The sequence below is a fragment of the Cucurbita pepo genome, chromosome LG04, assembly GCF_002806865.2.
Source record: "Cucurbita pepo subsp. pepo cultivar mu-cu-16 chromosome LG04, ASM280686v2, whole genome shotgun sequence".
Classification (NCBI taxonomy): domain Eukaryota; kingdom Viridiplantae; phylum Streptophyta; class Magnoliopsida; order Cucurbitales; family Cucurbitaceae; genus Cucurbita; species Cucurbita pepo.
The window spans coordinates 3,852,451-3,873,612 of record NC_036641.1 but is presented as its reverse complement, the minus strand read 5'-3'; the positions used below and the strand labels follow the sequence as shown (position 1 = coordinate 3,873,612).

Sequence of the window (21,162 nt, the reverse complement as noted above, 5' to 3'; positions counted from 1 at the left end):
GTTTACAAGTAAAGGAATAAATCTCCATTGGTATGCTCAAAGTGGATAATATCATACTATTGTACAGAGTCGTAGTTCTTAACACGTGTATCATAAATTTAGCTTCTCATTTCTTTAAAAAACAAGTTAACTTTTAACATTTTTGTGAAGAATGCACTCTACGTATAAGCTTCCCGAACAACAACCATTGGAAGTTCTACCACAATAAGCTATGTTAGCTCGACTTTAATACCCATCGTTAAAAAAATTGACACTACTTTTTAATGGCTTACTTATAGGATACTTCCTCTATCTAACTGAATTTACTCGTTTCTATAGAGTAAACACACAGTTTGATTAGATTGTCATTGGATATAATTCTTGCCATCAATGCTTTGTGCATCGTCCATTTTTCTCTCTCTAGATTCACCGTTCAACTAGAGAAACACCCATACATAAGTGATACGTTTAACATTAATGGTTGGCACGAGTACAATCGATCAAATCTTCTCTCCTAAAAGAAATAAACGACAAAAGATTTGACGTTTATTATTATTTGGAAAGCATGCTCATGCTTCCTTTTGATTTTTTTCTCTTAAAAAGATAGATTCAAATGAATACCGAACAAATTTCGACCAACCATTTGAGTGCATAGCACTAACCTACTCGACCTCGACACCCCATGAGTAAGACAATATTCTTAACTTTCTATGTTCATTCTAATATTTGCAATTCGTTTTCAAGTGATAACAAAATTTGCTACATCATTATCACACTCTTGTTAGCGTTTACATACTTTCAAATGACTGTACTTAGCAGTTAGCACACATTAGACCTAAAAAATAAATTATTATCGTTCTCGTTCTCGACTATAATATTTAAATCTTTTTCCTTTTAAACCATATAAATATTTTTTAAAATATTTTTAAATTATAAATTTTGTTTCAATAATACATAAAATATATTTTTTTATTGCAAACATTAAATTTTATTTAAAAAATACCTCAAAACTTTAGGACAAATTCTTGCATCGTCTCTAGCATAAGCCCTAAGGTGGACCCGCGTCAACCCGACGATCCTATTGTTCGTCGAACTGGCGGAACGGAGACGCAACAAAGACGGAAGAAATTGAAGAAGCAGGTCCGAAATCTACCACCGCCGATTGCGTGTCGTAATGGAAGTTGAACTGGACGAGAAGGAATTGAAAGCCGCCGGAGCTGAGCTCCTGATCGACGGACGGCGAGGTATCCGTATCCATGGTTGGGAGATCGAGACTCACAACCGCTCCATTCTTACGTCCTCCAATTTTGAGCAGTACTTTCTTTTTCTATCTCTTTATATATGATATCTATTACTGATTTTCGAAAGAATGGTGGCTCCTTCTAAATTGAACTTCTTTACTTCTCCGAACTATGGAAATCGATTGCGCTGTGAAATCAAACAGTTGCTCTTGCTTTGGAGTCCGCTTTTGTCTTTCTTGAATTTAATTTGCTTTTTATCACTGCAATTAAATGCATCGTTTGCCTCAGTTGTGCTTCAATTTTAATTTCTAAGCGTAGGTTTATGTGTTTGTGATGGCAGATATCTGTGACTACGAATTCGTAACTTAAATTTCAAACTGTGATACGAGTTGTTGTAGCTGTCAAGCCATAGCTTTATTTTCATACTTTATACTGTATATAGCATTATTTTGAACTACTATTGCTGTAGATTTTAGGCTTTGGATGATATAATATTGTTCTTTATCATGAATAGAACGTCCACAGATTATTTTCTGTTCCGAGGTGTTCTATAAGGAGGATGTAGTGATCGGTTTTAAGTTCTATTAAGAAATGGAAACGGAGGGCGCACAAATTGTTGGATGTTCTTTTGTTGTTGCTAAAAGTTAATGGTTCAATTTGTGCTCTTAGTAGAGNGAAACGGAGGGCGCACAAATTGTTGGATGTTCTTTTGTTGTTGCTAAAAGTTAATGGTTCAATTTGTACTCTTAGTAAGGAATTGACTACCTTTATTCATTGTAGTTTCAGTTGAGATGATCCCCTAGACATGCACACAAAAAAATAAAAAATGTCGAAGAACAGTTGCACTTTGAATAATATCACTCAATCTGCTTGTAGATGGGAGCAGAAACTTCAGACGTCTCACTTGCCAGAGATGGTGTTCGGTGACAGTTCGTTAGTTCTCAAGCATATGGAAACTGGAATTAAAATTTATTTCAATGCCTTTGATGCTCTAGCTGGGTGGAAAAAGGAAGCTCTGCCTCCTGTTGAAGTTCCTGCAGCTGCACAATGGAAATTCAGAAGGTAACGACTATTTTTCTTTCTTGTTGATCCATGGCTGGAAAGTATTATTAGATTTATGTTAAGAAGTCATAGTTATACATTACTTTATGATGTTTATAATTTAGCGGCTGGTGAAATTTAGGGCCACTTCCATTTGGTTTATCTGTCTTGGTCTGTAGGCATCTTAGGGAAATCATGGTGGAAGGACTTGATTCTTTGAAGGGATGCTAATGCATAGCAATTAATCCCTTTGAATTTAAATGCTAGTATCTTTAGTTGTCAAAGATAAACATTAAATGATTCAAGTGTTTACTGGCACTTTCTTCTGGGATAAATTAAATTTATGGCTCTTCGGTCTGTCTATTTTTCTGTAAATTATTTCCTACATCTGATGAAAGTTTTTCTTGATGGATAGAATATATCATTGTAGGGTCTGACAATTTTCTGAATTTGCAGCAAACCTTTCCAACAGGTGATATTGGATTATGATTATACATTTACAACGCCATATTCTGGGAGTGAAACAATTGAAATAAATGCAGAGAAGGTATGTTCTTTTGTCCTATATGCCTCTCAAAGCTGTGGTTTCTGGTTGAATCGAGTGCTTGACTAACTTCCATTGGTTGTGGAATTTTCTGACCTATTAATCTTTTAGGGGGTTGGAATTTTCTTCTTTATCGCCCCCTTCGACGTTGGTTCCTTGGCTTTGCAGCATCAATTTGAATAGCTAATGTGATTACAAGGGCATTTAATTTATAAACTGAAGAATGCAATCATTCTCTGTTGCTGTATTCTTTGCATTCTGCTGTGTCAGTAATAGTATTTTCTTTTCTGATCAGCATGGAGGAGAAGAGAAAACATCTGCAGAGAATAATGGTCTTTGTTGGGAGGACAGCAATGAGAAAATTGATTTAGTCTCACTCTCACTGAAGGAGCCTATTCTCTTTTATGATGAGGTGGGAATCATCAAGTATAGAACATATAAATAAAAGTATTCTGTATATACTTTTCTTTTATCCTCCGCTCTTGGTAGATTCTTTCCTCTCATGACCAAACTGTGCATGGAACTCAACAGGTAATCTTATATGAGGATGAGTTGGCTGACAATGGTATATCACTTTTAACAGTTAAAGTGGTAAGTTACCAAATTCTGATGTTACTAGTATGAAAATAATGTTCTTATTAAAGTATTATGATATCAACATGGGCTTGTATTTTTATGTTTTGATTTTCTAGAGAGTCATGCCAAGTTGCTGGTTTCTTCTTCTACGTTTCTGGGTAAGTTGATTTTCTGATCATTTAATAACCATTTGTTTAAGAATCTGTAAACCACTTAACCCACTTATCATTGTCTTAGCATTTTTATGAGAGAATGTTACGACAATATCAATTTTAGTTCTTTTGCTTACTATTTCTCTTCCCTTCTACCTCTGTATGTTCAGCTTAGAGTTGATGGAGTGCTTATGAGACTAAGGGACACTCGTCTGCATTGCGTATTTAGCAACAGTGAAAATCCGATAATTCTTCGAGAAAGTTGCTGGAGAGAGGCTAAGTTTCAAGCTCTAGCTGAAGTAAGTTCATTGGCTTGCTTGTTGTATTAGGGAAAAATGTGTCAACTCAAAATATAAAATATTAACCCTTGGGAAAGCTTCTCTTTCTAAAAATATCATCCTTTGTGAACATCGTGAAAATGAATATAAACGTGCGTGCTCGATTTTAATTTCGAAATCATAATATTATGCATAGACATGTTAGAAGCAAAATGTGAATACATGCTAGAAAAAGGCGAAGTCTTTTAGTCTTGCTATGATAGTCTATTTAACCTCTTTCCATAAGCTCATAATTTCAGTTGTCTTATACAATTTGATGATGTTTTTATCCATCAACATTCTCTAAATCACCGAAACGATTTGCAGAAAGGATACCCGACTGATTCTGCTGCCTACAACGATCCGAGCATCATCTGCGACAGACTCCCGATCATTATGCAGAAGACCCAAAAGCTTAGAGTTTCTGGTAAACTATAATCATGTAAATTGGCTTGCCATCATTCTAGTCGAATTAGCATTTCCTCATGCATGTTGTTGTTGAAGTCCTCTACTTTCAAGTATGTATTCCATGGCTTATGTTGGATACGTTAAACTTGTTTACATTTTGTGGAAAGGAAACTGGAAAAGTTCAAAACATAAACAAGGTAAAGGATATTGGAAAATACTTCTATTTCCTCCCCCCAAAATTGCATAACTTAGAAAAGACTACTCTAGGAAGCATTTCCAAACAAAATCTATGAACATAATATCTTCTGGCAGCTTTGTAGTTGGATCAGAATTGAGTGGCCAATTCATAGGTCAAACCCATGGCCTAATCCACTAGTTTTTCTCTGTAGGTAGGGCACAAACTCATCCTATCATTCGATAAAATCTTCATAAATAGTCATTTTCGAGTGAAATTTTAACTATTAAAACCATAGAAACTAAATTCTTTTTTAACTACAAAGGAAAAAAAAAGCAAAGCAAAGGTATTTATGTGGTTTTCTATTCTTCCACTTTCACCCTAGTTCTTGCTCCAGCATGAAAGTTCCATTTCAGGGAAGGACGACGTACCATAATACTTTCCGTTTTGTCGGCACTTAGGTAGATTATATTTATTTATTGCTACATTAGGACTGTCTCCCTATCCTATCCTATTGTCTTAACTAAGAAAATGTTAAAGATAGAAACTAATGATGAATTTTCAAACTTACCTTTAACCAAAGTTTTCGTATAGGTTTTTGCCTATTTTTTTTTTCCCTTCGTAAACGGAGTACATTGAACTTTAGGATAAGTCAAGTTTGAATTATGCTCATAAATTTTGAAAAAAAAAAAAGATTTTACTCTTTTACTAATGAACTTTAGGATAAGTTCAGTTTGAATTATGCTCATAAATTTTGAAAAAAAAAAAAGATTTTACTCTTTTACTAATACACTGGAAAACGAGTAACGATCAATGTGTAAAAATTGGAAGATGTACACAACATAATTGCACATCATTCACGTAAGTTGACGTGACAACAATGTAAAAATTAATGATTTTTTATCGATATCTTTTTAAATGAAATGAATAGTAACTATGACCTTAGTCTATTCGTAAGTGATATCACTAATGTTTTTTTTTTTAATTTTTTCACGTCAATTGTCACATCAATTTTTATATTTTATTGTAAAGAAAAAGATATTTTTAAAACCATTTGAACGTTAGTATTTTTGGAATAAATTTCAAAGTTCCAAGAAAAAAAAATGCAACTTTTCTAAGTTTAAGGAAATAATTAAAATCTACCTCAAACTTTACAAGCATTTTGTATAATGATACTACTTGTCATCAACGGACTTGTGATTGTGCGGCACTCACTTCTCAAGCAACGTATGCTCGAGCCTCTGGCCTCTATTAAAAAAGAAAGTTTTAGAAAACAGGGTAGAAAGATTTCGAAAGAGAGTTTTGAAGCAAAATTTGAGAAATTGAATTTGGTATTATATGAGAATGTAAGCAAAAGACAACAACGATTTCCTGCATATAACTATTGGATAGAGAGAAGTTGACAAACTCTACTTGGAACTTTGAAATCAACTTTTCTCCATAGTGCTCCTGTCGGATGAAGTTACCATGTCGGATGAAGTTACCATGAAGAACAAAACCATGTCTTGTCTTTTAACATATGCACTACTTTTAAAAAATAGGCAAAACCATGTCTTCTCCTCAAATCTCGAGGTATTTTTCCTAAATCTCTACTAAAATAAAGGATCCTAAGAAATCATTAGAGATATCAAAGATTTTTTCAAAAAAAAATTCAGCAAAACACAGGTCACTTGCATTATTAGAGAGAGCTTTCTCTCCCCCCTCATTTGTATAAAAGAGGAATTCCCTAACTCCTATTGGATTTTCAAGCTAAAATCCTTAATTTTCCCATCAAATCATACTCCCTGATTTCCAATCAACTTACGAGCAGGAGAATAGGTAGACAGAGATGAAATCAAAACAAACAAAATAAGACACAGACGACTTTTAGAGAACATTTATCCCATCGAAATAAATGTGGATAGCACCAAAAATACTAATAATAATAATTAGCCACATTATTTGTGTATTATCACCAAAAGAAAACGCCACAAGGCAAAGAAACCACTGCACTCAATTACTTGCTATCCAGTTGAACAGGTACCAATAGCACAACCAAAGGATTGTCATGTCACTGATTTCATTGGATTTGGTATCTAAGGCACTTAGGACTTCACATATTTATATTCAGTAGCCATACAGATCCAAATCGAGACAAATCTTTACATCTTTTAATATTCTTAAGAAATCTTATTCACTGATGCTTAGCTAAACTGTCTTTTTCCTTTTCAAGACGTAAAATGGTAGACCCTGTGTAAGTTCAATCCCTTTGGCCATTCACAAAGTGACCTCTCAAAGCAACAAGTTCCCACTTCCCTGTAATGGTAGAGGAATCCATAAGAGGATACTCTCTCTCGACAAAACACACAGGTACAATCTCATATATCATCCACCCACAAAAGGGCCTACTTAAATAGAACACAACTAATGTTTTCTCCAAGAGAATGGGACTTATGTTTCGCAATCTCATTCACCTTTTGAAACCGGCTGCTTGTCTTAACACTATAACAATTATCCTAATTCTTTTTATCTAATAAGTTTTTAACGGATAACCACCATGCAGCCGGCTTAGAATTGACAGATCACAGTAACTCTTTACCCAAGATTGCCTATTCTCCAGTATTTGCACCGAGAAGCTTGTATCATTTTTTGCACATTAGTTTGATGAGGGCACGTGGTTGTTGCAAACTTACAGTTGGTAGTGTCTCATTTTGAAGGTGGAAGTTCCTAAGAAAGTGAATTTTTTCTTTGGGTCTTTGTAAAGAAAGGTTGAGCACTTATAGAGTTCAAAAGAGGTTGCCTAACTACATGTTCATTTTTGCAGCTTTATGCTAAAATAAGCTCCTCCAAATTTGGGATATTGGCTGATGTTTTCTCAAGAATAGTGGGAGGGAACTTGTTTCAATGGGCATCCGAGAACCATCTAGACTAATGCAGCAAGGGCTCTAGTTTGGAGACCTGGTTTGAGAGAATTCAAAGAGTTCCAAGGGATTGAGTGGTGCCATGAAATTTTCTAGAATCCACTTAGATTTCTCAACCACTCGGTGCTAATGAAAATCTTTGCCAATTAAGAGTCTTGTGGGATCTTATTGGCTTGGTAGAGGATATTTTATCTGCCATATAGGGCCTTTTGCTAATAAAAGCTTCGTTCCCCATCCCACAACAAAGAATGAAAAAAAAAAAAAAAAAAGTTTCAATTTGGAACTCAACAAACATCAGCATTACTCACATGGTTCAAAGGGAAAAGGTGTTGGCCGATCCAAAAGTTAGGATAGCTACCGGGGGCAAGTTTCATTGCGACCTATCCAACCTCTGCAAATTAGCAAGTGTTAGTATAGCCGCTGAAAATTCAAAGTTTAGTATCAACACAACACTCAGATGGAGTTTAGAATATTATCCACTATTTGATTGAGACTACGTCAAATAAAAATTCTTTTTAACTGTAAATCAATCACAGACATTGTGAACAATGATGAACAAGAAATAACAGCTCGCCCATATGAGTATCTAGCAAATGTTTTAATCCCAGTTCTGATTATAAAGAACACTTATTATCCTATTCCAGACCATAGTTCCTGATGTATCAACTCTTCAAGAGTCCCCTGCACCTTCATATTGCCGCACATAGATGTGTTTAATCCCATTGAACTTTAAGTACCTGAAAGGGGCACCGCAGCTGTGAGAAGCAATCAAAAAGTTTACAAATAAAATCATCTTCTTATCTTCTAAGTGTTTTTGTGCCAAAATACAAGACAACGATAATGATTGGACCCATGAAACAGGCACCTAAGTGATTTATCAGCCAGATGGACAAAAGTTTTACACATAATGTATAACTACAAGTGAAGAAATAAGCATGACATTCTCACTATTGTGTCTTAACGAGAAAAAGGCAATAATATAAAACTGTAGAAACTTCTAGTTTATTTAAGGGAGATGGTATCACCAGCAACTTCTTTAAATGATCGCAAGGGTTTCCAATTTTACTTGAAACTTTTATGATTATCATTTGAGCAGTCAGACACCAAATATTGAAGTTGAGAGACTGGCAACAAATTGAAACCTTGTGGCAAAATAAATTCAATGAGAAAGGAGATGTATGGCAAATTGAACGTACGTGGGCAATGTCATCAAAACATGATAAAGCATGGGATCCAAATCTAACAATTTGTAGAACTTGAATACAAAGAAATTAAAAAAAGGATCGTACAAGTTAGAAGTAACTCGGTTCACANAAAAAAAAAAAAAAAAAAAAAAAAAAAAAAAAATTTCAAAAAAATTATTAGAATTCCCTCCAACCCCGCACCAAACTTTTAGAAATTAACAGTTGCATAGCAACTTTTCTGCCAATCGTCATCAACAAGCATCTAGATTTCCTGGTTCCCAGTTTCCATATAAGTTGGATAATACTTGGATCCAATGTATTATCCAGAAGCAAAAGCACAAGCAGACATAGAAAAACCTACAACATTGTGTCAGCCTCCTGCTCAGAATGAGCGAATGTCCTTGAGCATCATCCATCTTCCACACTCCTGCCTATCAATTCCATCCCAAACTCAAATGTTGTGTGTGGGAGAAGCTAATCACCTAAACTTAGTGTTGTTTGACTATTTTTACCTACCATTCCATAATCAGAAACCATTGCTTTGAAAAATTAACAATTGAAATGCATCCCTAGGATCTAGGCCACTAAAAGTAACAATAAGAGAGATAAAAAAACTACTGTACTGTGCATGTAGCGTGTCCTAGAACAAGCAAGACTCACAAAGAGACCACTAGCGATCTTGACAAGTACGGCAGAAGGTACCATGAGACAGCTCGCAAAAAGCCCTGACATTAATAGTGAGGTGGGATGTCAAACAGGATGCTGCTGTCACGCTGTAAATGGGCAAAAAGGATTGAACGCATCCCAATTCTCCCAAGCTCCTAGGGTAAGAAAACAATGAAAATAACAGTTAAAGAAACAAAGAACTACAGATAATAACAAACGGATCACCCAGAAAATTCAGCAACATCCATTAATAACTATAGAATAGAGAAGTTGTATTTTCTGACATACGCATAGATTGGAAAAAATATATATCATATATGACAGAAAGATGTCAATATGGAATAGAGCCAAAAACAAAAGTAAAATAATTGCTGAATTACAAGCTTGGTGAGTTGTGCCTAATAAGTTTGAACTTTAAACAGTGTCTGGTACACTTTCAATGTTTTGTCTAATTCTAAGAAGTCCTAACAAGCTCAATAAGTTTTGGAACACTAAAAAGAGTTACTAAATTTCCACGCCAATTTCCTTTTATCCAAAAAGCATATGCAACTAGATGCTGTGAAGAACACGTTGTGTGGTAATAATACAGGAAAATAGAATAGAACTGGTCACTTCTTTTCATCTACTTTCTACAAGTAACCCCAAGAAAGCAGGCGTTAACTAAATAAATGAAAGGCCTACAAATCTATAGACAAGATCCATCCATATATCTAATAAATCTTTGCTCTGATTATTCTCTCCAACTTCTTTTCAACTAATTAAGCTACAAAATCATTTAAAAAAAAAAAACTCGAGATGCCAAATCTACAGAAATTTGTCAAGCATAGTCCTAGCCACCAGCTAAGTATCAACCAAACACGAAAACGCTAAGGAAACAACCACGCACTAGGTGAAGACGCTCATGGCTACCATCTACAATTTCGCAACACAATAAAGAAACGTTAGCGGTTTTAGCGGAGGAAACCTGGAAGGAGCAGAGAAATGGCGGGCCGGGAGACGCCGAGGAGCAGTGACCGGCGGCGGCCGGAGTTGAGGAGCCGATGGAGTTAACCGGGAAGAAGAAGAGCGCACAGTGGACATTAGCGTCCGAGAAAGAGATCCTGAGCGCCAAGCCATTGTCTTCTCAGATTCTACACTGCGGCTGTGTTGGGGCTTTGCGAGGGTTTTAGTTTCTCTGCAATTCCTTTCGAGATATGGTGTTATGCGGTGTACGATAGTTATCCTGTGTCCTCAGTTTTGGTCCGTTCGATTATAGATAGTTTGGACTTTTTTAATGGAAAATCAAATCATCCATAACTTATTATATTTATGATGTCTTCTAAAAACATAAATATTTGTCCCATAATGTTGGAGAAGTCCGTGCATGCATATATACAACGTTAGAGAAGTGGAGATACGGATGGAGATGGACAAATCTTTTTTGAGTCGGGATCGAGACTAAGCTTTTACTTTTATCTCTATTATCGAAGAATCGTGCTTACTTATAAATTCACCTACTTCAACCCTGCTTTGTTTTTATTTTTTACGAAGTTAAATAATTCATTCATCATATACGTCATTCTAGTTGATCTATATCATGTCAGCTCACCCGAGATCAACAACGAGCAAATTGTTGGCAAGGTCTCACATTTTTTTGGATTATTTCTGTTGATTCTTGGCTCAATAGTTTTGGTTCGAGAAGATCTATAATTTTATTAAAGATAGTGAGAACTATGAAGGCCAAAATCGAAAGTTAAAAATGAGGAAAAAAGCAAAGACGAAGACCTGTGATTGAACTCGAGGTTGATGAAGTTTGGTCCCGAGCTAGTTTCGTTTGACAACCAGTCTGATCCATTGAAATTAGTTTTACTCTCGAAAGCATGATAGTTGTAGAAATAGCTCGTATGTTCGATTTTTGTGATTTTTGTGGTTATCATGTGAAATTGAATAGAGTATAAGCATGTTACATCCACAGTTAATGTGAATCATGTATGATATAAACATGTTGTTGTGGCGGGACAATTAAAAGTTCACCAACTAACCCTAAATCGTGAACTCGACTAGATTGACCAGGGTAGCTAGCAATGATGTGAATTCATCCCCTTATGATAATTGTACTATGTGGGGGACTATTAGAAGGTTGCTAGTTGACCTCTACCCAATCGGCCCGCGTTCACTTTTGTACCTATATGATTATGAGTTAGTATAGCACAACGTAGGACAATACGGAGATGTCCAACTATCCTCAATCGTGATCTTTTTTCGGATGAGAGTAAGAGACCATATAGGTAGATGATGGTTCGCAGGTATGAGAGTCACTCCTTGATGATGATAACGTTATAGGGGCCAAATAGTGAGATACCAACAAACTGGTACTAGAAAATCTGTATTTGTGGACGGTGTCCATAACAATATGATGAGAATATGAGTTGAACTATGATGAGGTCACATCTTACGTATCAATGATATATAGGTTGATTACGATAAAAATGGTCAATAAAGAGCTAATCAAGTTGTCATAGAACCCCAAGATATTCTCGATGAGATAGTTGAGCTTCAAAGAGCTAAATACTAACGATCGATGAGCTTACGAGCGCCTTGATAAAGTGAAAGCCGAGAAACTTTGATGTTACCAAACTAGAACCTTAAGTTGATACTCTCCTTCATTTGTAACCAAAACCCACATTGATCCTCTCCTTCTCACACGCACACATGGACCAACCAAACGGGTTCGTATACGTACTCTAGGGCTGGCTTGGTCGGACACAACGGGTTAACACGTCGTTGGATACCATAGAAAAAGAAAGACCTGCATGATATCATTACGAACATAAATATCAAAGGTATGCATCCGTACTAACATAACATAACGGAAATGTCTCCCGATGTACATGACATACATAAATGCATGAGGTTCCCATGATTTATAATCATAATACAGCATTAACATCATTTCCTTTTTTCCTTTTATCCATGACATAGTATGTATCTGCATGTATACATGGTAGTCATCACATAATCTATCACATAGCTCTAGCTCTACAGGTCAGACATAACATGACATACATATTATTTCATTTCATTCCCAACATGACATAATGGATATCACATGCATACATAACATAGCATTATACGTCATTACATAGAACACGTAGACATAGTATAAATATTATGGCGTATGCAGGGCCCGCGTGTCATGCACCATCTTACATCATTCAATTTTTCAACTCCAACGATAAGATTAATTACTTGGTTGGCCTTGGCCGAAGCTCCTAACTACTCTGTACCTACTTCGAAACTATGCTTCAACGTTTAGCTTCACTTGCCCTTAATAATGTAGAAAATAGCTTTAGGAGGGTCGAAAACTTAAGAATCGTTATAAAATATATATATCGAACCGTCTAATCCGCCAAGCCGAGCCAACACTAAGTCGAGATAAGCCCCGACTAAGAGCAGAACATGCACCTAGCACGCATGCGCGGGTCGTCACCATGAACTATGGAGTGGGAGTGGAAATGCATTGTGAGTTTAAGGGCGTGCGAATGGAGACTTAAGAAGGGATGTGGGGTGGTTGATTCCGTGAAAACGACGCCTCGCTAGAAATCGTTTTTTTTAATATTTTTTATTTTCAAAATAACTATCGTCACATTTGGTAGACCCAAGAATATGTAAGTACTCTCTATATTTTTTTAACACGACTCTGTTCGATTCGGGTCAACTCGAAAATTTGTCCAATTAATCCAAAACCTGAATTGAACCTATTCGATTTCAGAAAATTAACCTAACTCAATCTGAAATATTATTTAACCCAACCCAACCATTATAATTTGGACTGGGTTGGGTTGGTTTGGGTTATCGAGTTCAATATACATATTTTACTTTAATCAATTTATTAATTTTTTTAAAACTAAATATTAGATTTTGAAATAATAAAACTCCTAATTAAAATAAAGATTTGTTTAAGGATATTAAATTATTTAAAAAATTAAAATCATAGCATAATTAAATCAATCCCAAATGATCCAAATTGGTAATTTTCTAAATAAATATGATATTAATAAAGTTGAAATGTAAATTGGTATGAAGTTGAAAACACATGGTTTGAAATTTGCAGTTATTTTGGAATAAAATGGCCTTTTTTGAATATAATATTCAATTAAATATCAGTTTCCACAAACTTTCACAAATATAATTAATAAATAAAATATTTTAATTACCATAAAAATATTTCAAACAAATCAAAGGATATATATTTAATAAATGAAAAAAAAAGCATAGGCTATATATATATAAGACATCTTCGAGAAAGTACAAAATGAACATGAAGAACTATAACATGTTTGAAAACATTTACACATGTCAAGCCGCTCATGCTAAAACATTACGACACATGTTTAGAGATAGAATATAACAAAAATCCTCCATTGTCGGATAGGGAAACAAGACAATCTTTTCGGCAGGTCAGTGGCCAGCGCCGCGGTGACTCGGACCTGAATAAGCTTTGTATACATGAAGAAGTTTCGTTGCTGGAGAAATCGACGAAGAAGGGTAGTGTTCGAGAGGTCTCGAGGCGTGGAGTTGAACGGAGGAGAGCAAGAGGAGGAAGAAGATGAAGATGGAGATGGCATTGAGAGCGAAAGGGAGAGATTTGGAGTTCATTTTAGTTGAGAGAAAAAGGTGAGATTGTTTGGTATAATTGAGAGAGAATGGGTTGATATTGTTTGTTTATATAAGAAAAAGAAAGGAAAAAGGTTAGGTGATTTGACTTTGAGGCGTAGGTGAGCGAAGTTGGCGGAGAAATGCCTTTCTTTTGTGTGATGTTTTAAAAATGGGAACTTCAAAATCTTCAAATCCTCAAACTTTGACAAATCAAACAACCAAAAGTTTCCATACATTTCATAAAAGGGAAAGCGGAAAGAGGACAATATGTGTTTAGTTGTGGACTTGAGCGGTAACGGCCCAGATCCACTGCTAGCAGATAATGTCCTCTTTATGCTTTCCCTTTCGAGCTTCCCCTCAAAACTTTAAAACGCGTCTGCTATCTGTTAGGGGAAGATTTCCACACCCTTATAAATGGTGGTTTGTTCTCCTCCCCAACCAATGTGGGACATCACAATTCACCCCCCTTCGGGGCCCAGCGTCCTCGCTGGCACTCTTTCCTTCCTTCAATCGATATGAGACCGCCCCAAATCCACCCCCCTTTGAGGCCAGCGTCCTTATTGGCACACCGCCTCGTGTCTACCCCCATTCGGGGAAACAGCGAGAAGATTGGCACATCGTCCGATGTCTGGCTCTGATACGGGCTTTCCTTTCATGGTTCCCCTCAAGGCTTTAAAACGCATATGCTAGAGGAAGGTTTCCACACCCTTATAAATGGAGGTTTGTTCTCCTCCCCAACCAATGTGGGACATCACATGAGCGGTTACAAATGATTTCAGAGTTAGACATTGAGCGGTGTGCTAACGAGGACGTTGGGTTCTAAAGGTGGATGGATTGTGAGATCCCACATCGGTTGGAGAAGGGAACGAACTAGCAGTAGGCTTGAACGGTTACAAATGGCATCAGAGCTAGACACTGAGTGGTGTACCAGCGAGGATGTTGGGCTCTAAAAGGGAATGAATTGTGAGATCCCATATCAGTTGGAGAAGAGAACAAATGGTATCAGATCTAGATATGGAGCAGTATGCCAGCGAGAACACTGGACATCAAAGGATGGTGGATTGTGAGATCTCACATAACTTAGAGAGGAGAGCAAAACATTTCTTATAAAAACGTAAAATCGTGAGATAGACGACAATACTAAAGTGGCTAAGAGATTGATAGTTTGTTATGAAAGACTTTGTTTGCAATGTTAAGCATGTGGTTAGAATTGGGGAAGCAAGTCAATGGCTGCAAAAAAAAAAAAATAAAAAAAAAATAAAATAATAATAATAATAATAATAATAAAAAAAAAAAAAAGAGTTGGTAAAAGGGTGGGTTATTTTAGGACTAAATTTGCATTTTATTTTGGTTAGTATATTTTTTACTATTTAATTTTTTAAAATCATTTTATGATATTAATTTTATAAATTTTATAAGATTATGATGTATTAATTAATGGACTCTTCAACAAATGATGTAAATTAATTCATAATAGATATATAGTTTTAATTGAATAAATAAATATACTAAATTATTTCATAAAATATATTTAATACATCACTCTAGTTTGCATAAATATACAATAGCATTATTTAGTATATTTTATAAAGAGGAAAAAAAAAATCACATGTTTTCAATTTTTATTTTATATTTAATTTCACTAATTTGAATAAAAAGTAAGGTAAAAATCTAAGTTAAATAAATTTTAATAATATCAAGATTTTTAAAATTTAAAGTTTCATTAATCCATAAATTAACTAATAAATAATTTTATTAAAATTCATTTCAACAAAATATAGTTCGAACATAGATTATTTGTTGGATATATCTTTAATTAATCAATTAATTATAATAAATTTATTAGTATCAAATAATTAAGTAGATTAATTCAATAATTAGTTTATTACTACCAAATAATTAAGTAGGCTCATTCAACATTTAATTTATTAGTATCAAATAATTAAGTAGGTTAATTCAATAATTAATTTATTATTATCGAATAATTAAGTAGGTTAATTCAATGCATTTTTTTAATATATATATTCCATTTGATTATAAAAATTAATATAAATAATATTATTATTTTTAATAGGATAAATATGTATTCTAAATAAATAAAAATAAAAATAAAAATAAGAGAGAACGAGAAAGAGAAGGGTATCAAGTCCCTTACTCATTTGTATGTAAAATGGAGTCTTTTGTTAGACATGGCTAAGTTAGAGCATGACTCTGATAGCATGTTAGACGAACGACTCTCCATAATGGTATGATATTATCTACTTTGAGCATAAGCTCTCATGGCTTTACTTTGAGCATAAGCTCTCATGGCTTTGCTTTGAGCATCCCCAAAAGGCCTCATGCCAATGGAGATACTATTTCTTATTATAAATTCATGATCATTTCCTAAATTAGCCGATATGGGACTTTCATCCCACACAAACTATGTATCTCAAAACTAGTGACGAATCACTACTGAGTAATTCATGTTTTATGTCAATACAAATGATTTATGTTTTTCACTGAACTACAATCATCCACCTCCAATTGAGCTACGAGCATGAGTAAGTAGGGCGGCTAGAGAGAGAGGCGACTGAGTTGTTCTAGAAGTGAGAGATTTAAATCTCTGACCTCTCGGTTAAATGTATATTCTTATTCAGCCACGTTTAAATTAGCTCATTGAGATTCTAATCAAACCACTAAACGCTAAGCTAGCTATTTTGATAGTACAACAATGAGTTTCATAAAATAACAAATTCGATTAGATTTTAAATTTCTTAACCGACACTATTATTCAACTGGATAAGACATATATCATCAAATTACCGTCGAACGTATATCTTTCTAATGGCATCTACTCGACAAAAAGAGTACACACTTAGAATAAAAAAAAAATTGAAAAAAGGTTGAAAACATTACAACTATTGGATTTTGACTTTATGAAATTTGACCACCAAATTACCAAAAATAGAATAATTAAATCAAAAGTCAAAGGGGGCAGAAGGAAAAGAGTGTACCGTATTGGATTTCCGTATTCAAGACACTTTCAAGGCTTGCGCCAGCCATGGCCGACATTAGTCCACACACGCATCCACTTATCAAACCACTCACTGCCACGTGAAGGTTCATACCTATAAGAAAGCCTGATTTTTATAAGATTTTGGAGCGCAAAAAGCTAGGAATGGGTCCATAAAAGTTTGGTTAAGATACCAATTTCCCTCACCAAATCTAATCATTCACATGTTTGAATAAAGGGGTAACTTGAAGGCTATCGGGCCATCTACGCCGACAATGAACGACATTTGTATCGTCCACCTTGCCTAAACGGGCAATGGATAGCCTGAAAGGCAACGTTGGTCCCTTCTCAATTACAGAAACTTTGTGCTGATAAATCAAAATGATAGATCAGCTACTCAAAGCCATTGACTATGAATGCCATTCTAAGTTTATATTTTTGCATTTAGGCAGCTTCAACCAATGAATAATTTAACTAAGATTGTTTACAGTCACGAGACTGGCCCATGCGAACGTTTATATCTCGTGAACTTTTCGACATTCAAATGCTTAACCGAGAGGACAATAAGTTGAATTGTGTTAAAAGACGTAATTACCGTAAAAGAATTAGTCTTCTAATGGGTTAATAAATACTATTGTTTAGGAAGTTATTAAGTTACTATTTGTTAACTAATTTTTTTGGTTGGTTTGTAAAGATATTTATATAGTTGTTTCAATCCATCCAATAATACATCATTAAGAGAGCTTTGATTGCGTATTGAATTTAGCTTTCTCCTTTTTAACATAGTATCAGAGCAACTGACTTACCTTGAAAAGTAGCCGCCTTTTTAGAAAAAGAGGGGTGATGTGGCAACGGAGAGTAGTTTTGTGCAGCCATCAATTCTAAAGTTGGATGGACATTATAGTCACTCGTCTATGTTGATGAAAAACTTTCTCAGATCAAAATAATATTGGAGTTTGGTTGAGCAAGGAATTCCTGCCGAAACTGAAGGAGAAGTTCTTTCATAAGGACAAAAGAAAGCAATGGAAGATTTAAGTTGAAGGATTTAAAAGCCAAAATCTTTCTCTTGCAAGACGTAGATCGTCCAACTCTAGAAACCATTCTGAAGAAAGACAGTCAAGGATATTTGGGACTCCTTGAAATAGAAGTACCAGAGAACGGCTAGAATGAAACGTGCATAATTGCAAGCTCTTCGCACGGAATAAGAGGTTCTTCACATGAAGACGGGAGAATCAAGTGTCAGTCACTTTGCTCAAACTCTCATAATTGCCCATAGAAAGAAAATCCATGGAGAGAAGATGGTAATCATTGACATCATAGAAAAAAATCCTAAGTTCTATGACTTCTAACTTCGACTATGTCATTTGCTCGATTGAAGGGTCTACTGATCTGGATTCCTTGTCCATTTATGAGTTAGAAGGTAGTCTCTTAGTGCACGAGCAACGCATGAATGACCATGTTTATGAGGAAGAACAAGCTCTAAAAGTCACACATTATGGAAGTTTTGGCAGCAGAGGAAGAGGACATGGTGGCTTTCGAGGACGAGGTAGAGGAAGAGGTTGACAAAACTTTTATAGATCAACTGTGGAATGCTCCAATTGCCATGAATTAGGACATTACCAATATGAGTATCTTAAAAGAGAGATACAAAGAACTTTTCTGTCATATTGACGAGAAGTTTAGACAAATTGTGAAGCTGGGTGACAACTAAAGCATGGTTGTGATGGGTAAAGAAAATGTAAAGTTTAAAGTAAATGAGATTGTGCAAGTAATTACCGAGGTATTTTATGTACTAGACTTGAAAAACAACTTACTGAGCATCAGACAACTGCAAGAAAAAGGTCTTGCAATTCTTATACAAAAAGGAGGATGTAGGATTTATCATCCCGAGAGTGGGTTGATTGTTGAAACTTCAATGATGTCAAATAGAATGTTTACCCTATTTGTTCAATCTCTACCGAAGGAATAGTCCCGCTTGAATGCTATTACAGAAGATCCCACAAGAACATGACATTATCGATATGAGCGTCTAAGTTATGGAGGATTGAAGACACTTCAAGAGAAGGACACGGTGCAAGGATTGCTGGTCCTTAAAACTCTATCAAAAGTATGTGAACGTTATTTGATAGGGAAACAACAAAGAATTCATTTCCTAAAGAAAGCACATAGAGAGCATCTCAAATTCTTCAACATGTACATGTTGACATATGCAGACCGATCACGCCCATCTCCAACAACAAAAAGAGTTTTTTTTTTTTTTTTTTTTTTTTCTTCAGATTCATCGATGATTTCAGTTGAAAAACTTGGATTTCAGTCGTGAAACTAGTATATACTTGAAGAGGTTGAGAACTAACCGAGGTGGTGAATTCACATCTGAAGAATTCACTAGCTTTTGTAATGAAAATAGTATTCAAAGGCAATTGATAGCTGCTTACATTTCACAACAAAACGGCGTGGCGGAAAGAAAAAATAGAACAATTATGAATATGGTTAGATGCATGCTGACAGAGAAAAAGGTACTAAAAGCTTCCTGGCTGAAAGCAGCAAACTCGATGGTTCATATTCTCAATAGAAGTCCCACTCTAGTCGTGAAGCATATGACTCCAGAAGGAGCTTGGAGCGGCTATAAACCATCAGTTTCACATTTCAGAATTTTTGGATGTATTGTGTACATTCATGTCCCAGACAACAAAAGAGCAAAGCTTGAGGATAAAAATTTGAAGTGTGTATTACTTGGAGTTAGTGAGAAGTCAAAGACATACAGACTTTATGATCCAATCTCACAGAAAATAATTGTTAGTAGAGATGTGTAGTTTGAGGAAGAAAATGATTGGGAATGACATAAAACCTATCAAGAAGAAGTTACAGTTGATCTAGAATGGAATAATGATACCTGTAATAACGGTAAAAGCTTGGAGGATGAATGATGATTCATGTGAGTCAGCACAAGAACACTCATCTGTTGATGCTGATGCTGAAAGAAGAATTAAGAGGTCACCAAGATGGATGGATGATTATGAGAGTGGTGAAGGTTTTTCTGAGGACGAAGATATTACATATCTAGCCTTGTTTGCAGGAGATGATCCTATTCATTACATAGAAGTCGCCAAAAGCTCTAACGGGAGGAAAGCTATGGATGCAGAAATAGAAGCCATTGAGGGAAACGAGACTTGGGAATTGACAGAACTACCTGTAGGATGAAAGAAAATCGGTATTAAGTGGATCTTTAAGACAAAGCTCAAAGACAATGGAGAGGTCGATAAATACAAAGCACGTCTTGTGGCAAAGGAATATGCACAACAACATGGAGTTGATTATGTTGAAGTCTTCTGCACTTGTAACTCAACTTGATACAATCAAAGTGGTTATTTCTCTTGTAGCACAAAAAGAATGGACCATTTATCAACTAGATGTAAAATCAGCCTTCCTACCCGAAGGACTAAGTGAAGAGGTCTATGTTGAGCCGCCATCAAAATAGGAAGAGAAAGGTAGTGAGCCTAAGGTATACAAACTACAGAGGACTTTATGCAGGTGATCTGGGTACGATCGTTGATAAGCTTCAAAAACTATATCAATTAAAAACGAGTTTTTAAGTATTATAAAAATATGTGTTGATTTTTTTACACTTAAATTTTTTTTTTGTTGGTGGGTTTCAGCAACTTTTAATAGATTCTCAAGCTGTTTATCGAGGATTGTTGTAGTATAGTGGTAAGTATTCCGGCCTGTTATTAAAAATGAGTTTTTAAGTATCATAAAAATATGTGGTGATTTTGTTAAGCATAACAAAATTTTTGCCGATGGTTTTAGCAACTTTTAACAGATTCTCAAGCACTTTATCGAGGGTCGTTGTAGTATAGGGGCAAGTATTTCCGCCTGTCACGCTGGTGACCCAAGTTTGATCTCTAGCAACGGCGCTGAAAAAATGATATTTTTCACGGTTTGATCGTCGACAACAGCATTAAAAACCAAGTCTTGTTTTTAATTTTAATTATCATAAAAACAAGTCGTTGTAGTATAGTGGTAAGTATTTTCGCCTGTCACCTGGGTGATCCTGGTCCGATCCCCGGCAACAACGGCGAAAGCCTTGATGATCCCCTGTGAAGGGTCTAATAAAAAAATGATATTGATCAAGAATCCAATATATATATTTTTCATCTCGTTCAACAGATTCTTAAACCTTTTTTTTGACGTTGTTGTACGATAAATGTAGTATTCGCACCTGTTACGCAGGTGATCCCAGTTTGATCGTCGAGAACAGCATCGAAAACTAAATCATTTAAAAACGAGTTTTTAAGTATCATAAAAATATGTGTTGATTTTTTTAAACATAACAAATTTTTTGCCGG

General features: G+C 35.3%; 2 protein-coding genes across 3 annotated transcripts; one reads left to right on the top strand and one right to left on the bottom strand.

Annotated features, from left to right (window-relative positions):
• Window positions 1-987: 987 nt before the first annotated feature.
• Window positions 988-4,489, top strand: LOC111794097 (TIP41-like protein). The gene is made up of 8 exons (XM_023676232.1): window positions 988-1,293; window positions 2,097-2,282; window positions 2,718-2,808; window positions 3,101-3,217; window positions 3,337-3,396; window positions 3,498-3,539; window positions 3,704-3,832; window positions 4,178-4,489. Exons 1-8 carry the CDS (start codon window positions 1,154-1,156, stop codon window positions 4,286-4,288), a joined length of 876 nt encoding a protein of 291 aa, XP_023532000.1. The 5' UTR covers window positions 988-1,153; the 3' UTR covers window positions 4,289-4,489.
• A 3,302-nt stretch (window positions 4,490-7,791) lies between these two features.
• Window positions 7,792-10,338, bottom strand: LOC111792351. Of its 2 annotated transcripts, none has more exons than XM_023673753.1 (3): window positions 10,148-10,338; window positions 9,178-9,338; window positions 7,792-8,070 (listed from the first exon to the last, which is right to left on the bottom strand). In XM_023673753.1, the coding sequence occupies exons 1-2, from the start codon at window positions 10,297-10,299 to the stop codon at window positions 9,188-9,190; spliced, it is 303 nt and encodes a 100-aa protein (XP_023529521.1). In that variant the 5' UTR covers window positions 10,300-10,338; the 3' UTR covers window positions 7,792-8,070; window positions 9,178-9,187. The 2 variants fall into 2 exon arrangements, with proteins under 2 accessions (XP_023529521.1, XP_023529522.1); XM_023673754.1 differs by having other exon boundaries at window positions 9,220-9,338.
• Between the last annotated feature and the right edge of the window lie 10,824 nt (window positions 10,339-21,162).

Bases quoted from the DNA above. Each gene is read 5' to 3' on its own strand.
- LOC111794097 (XM_023676232.1), top strand. From the start codon at position 1,154: ATGGAAGTTGAACTGGACGAGAAGGAATTGAAAGCCGCCGGAGCTGAG. The intron at 2,809-3,100 runs GTATGTTCTTTT...TTTTCTGATCAG, and splicing joins TTGAAATAAATGCAGAGAAG to CATGGAGGAGAAGAGAAAAC. The intron at 3,397-3,497 runs GTAAGTTACCAA...TTGATTTTCTAG, and splicing joins CACTTTTAACAGTTAAAGTG to AGAGTCATGCCAAGTTGCTG.
- LOC111792351 (XM_023673753.1), bottom strand. From the start codon at position 10,299: ATGGCTTGGCGCTCAGGATCTCTTTCTCGGACGCTAATGTCCACTGTG. The intron at 9,339-10,147 runs GTTTCCTCCGCT...TTCTTACCCTAG, and splicing joins CATTTCTCTGCTCCTTCCAG to GAGCTTGGGAGAATTGGGAT.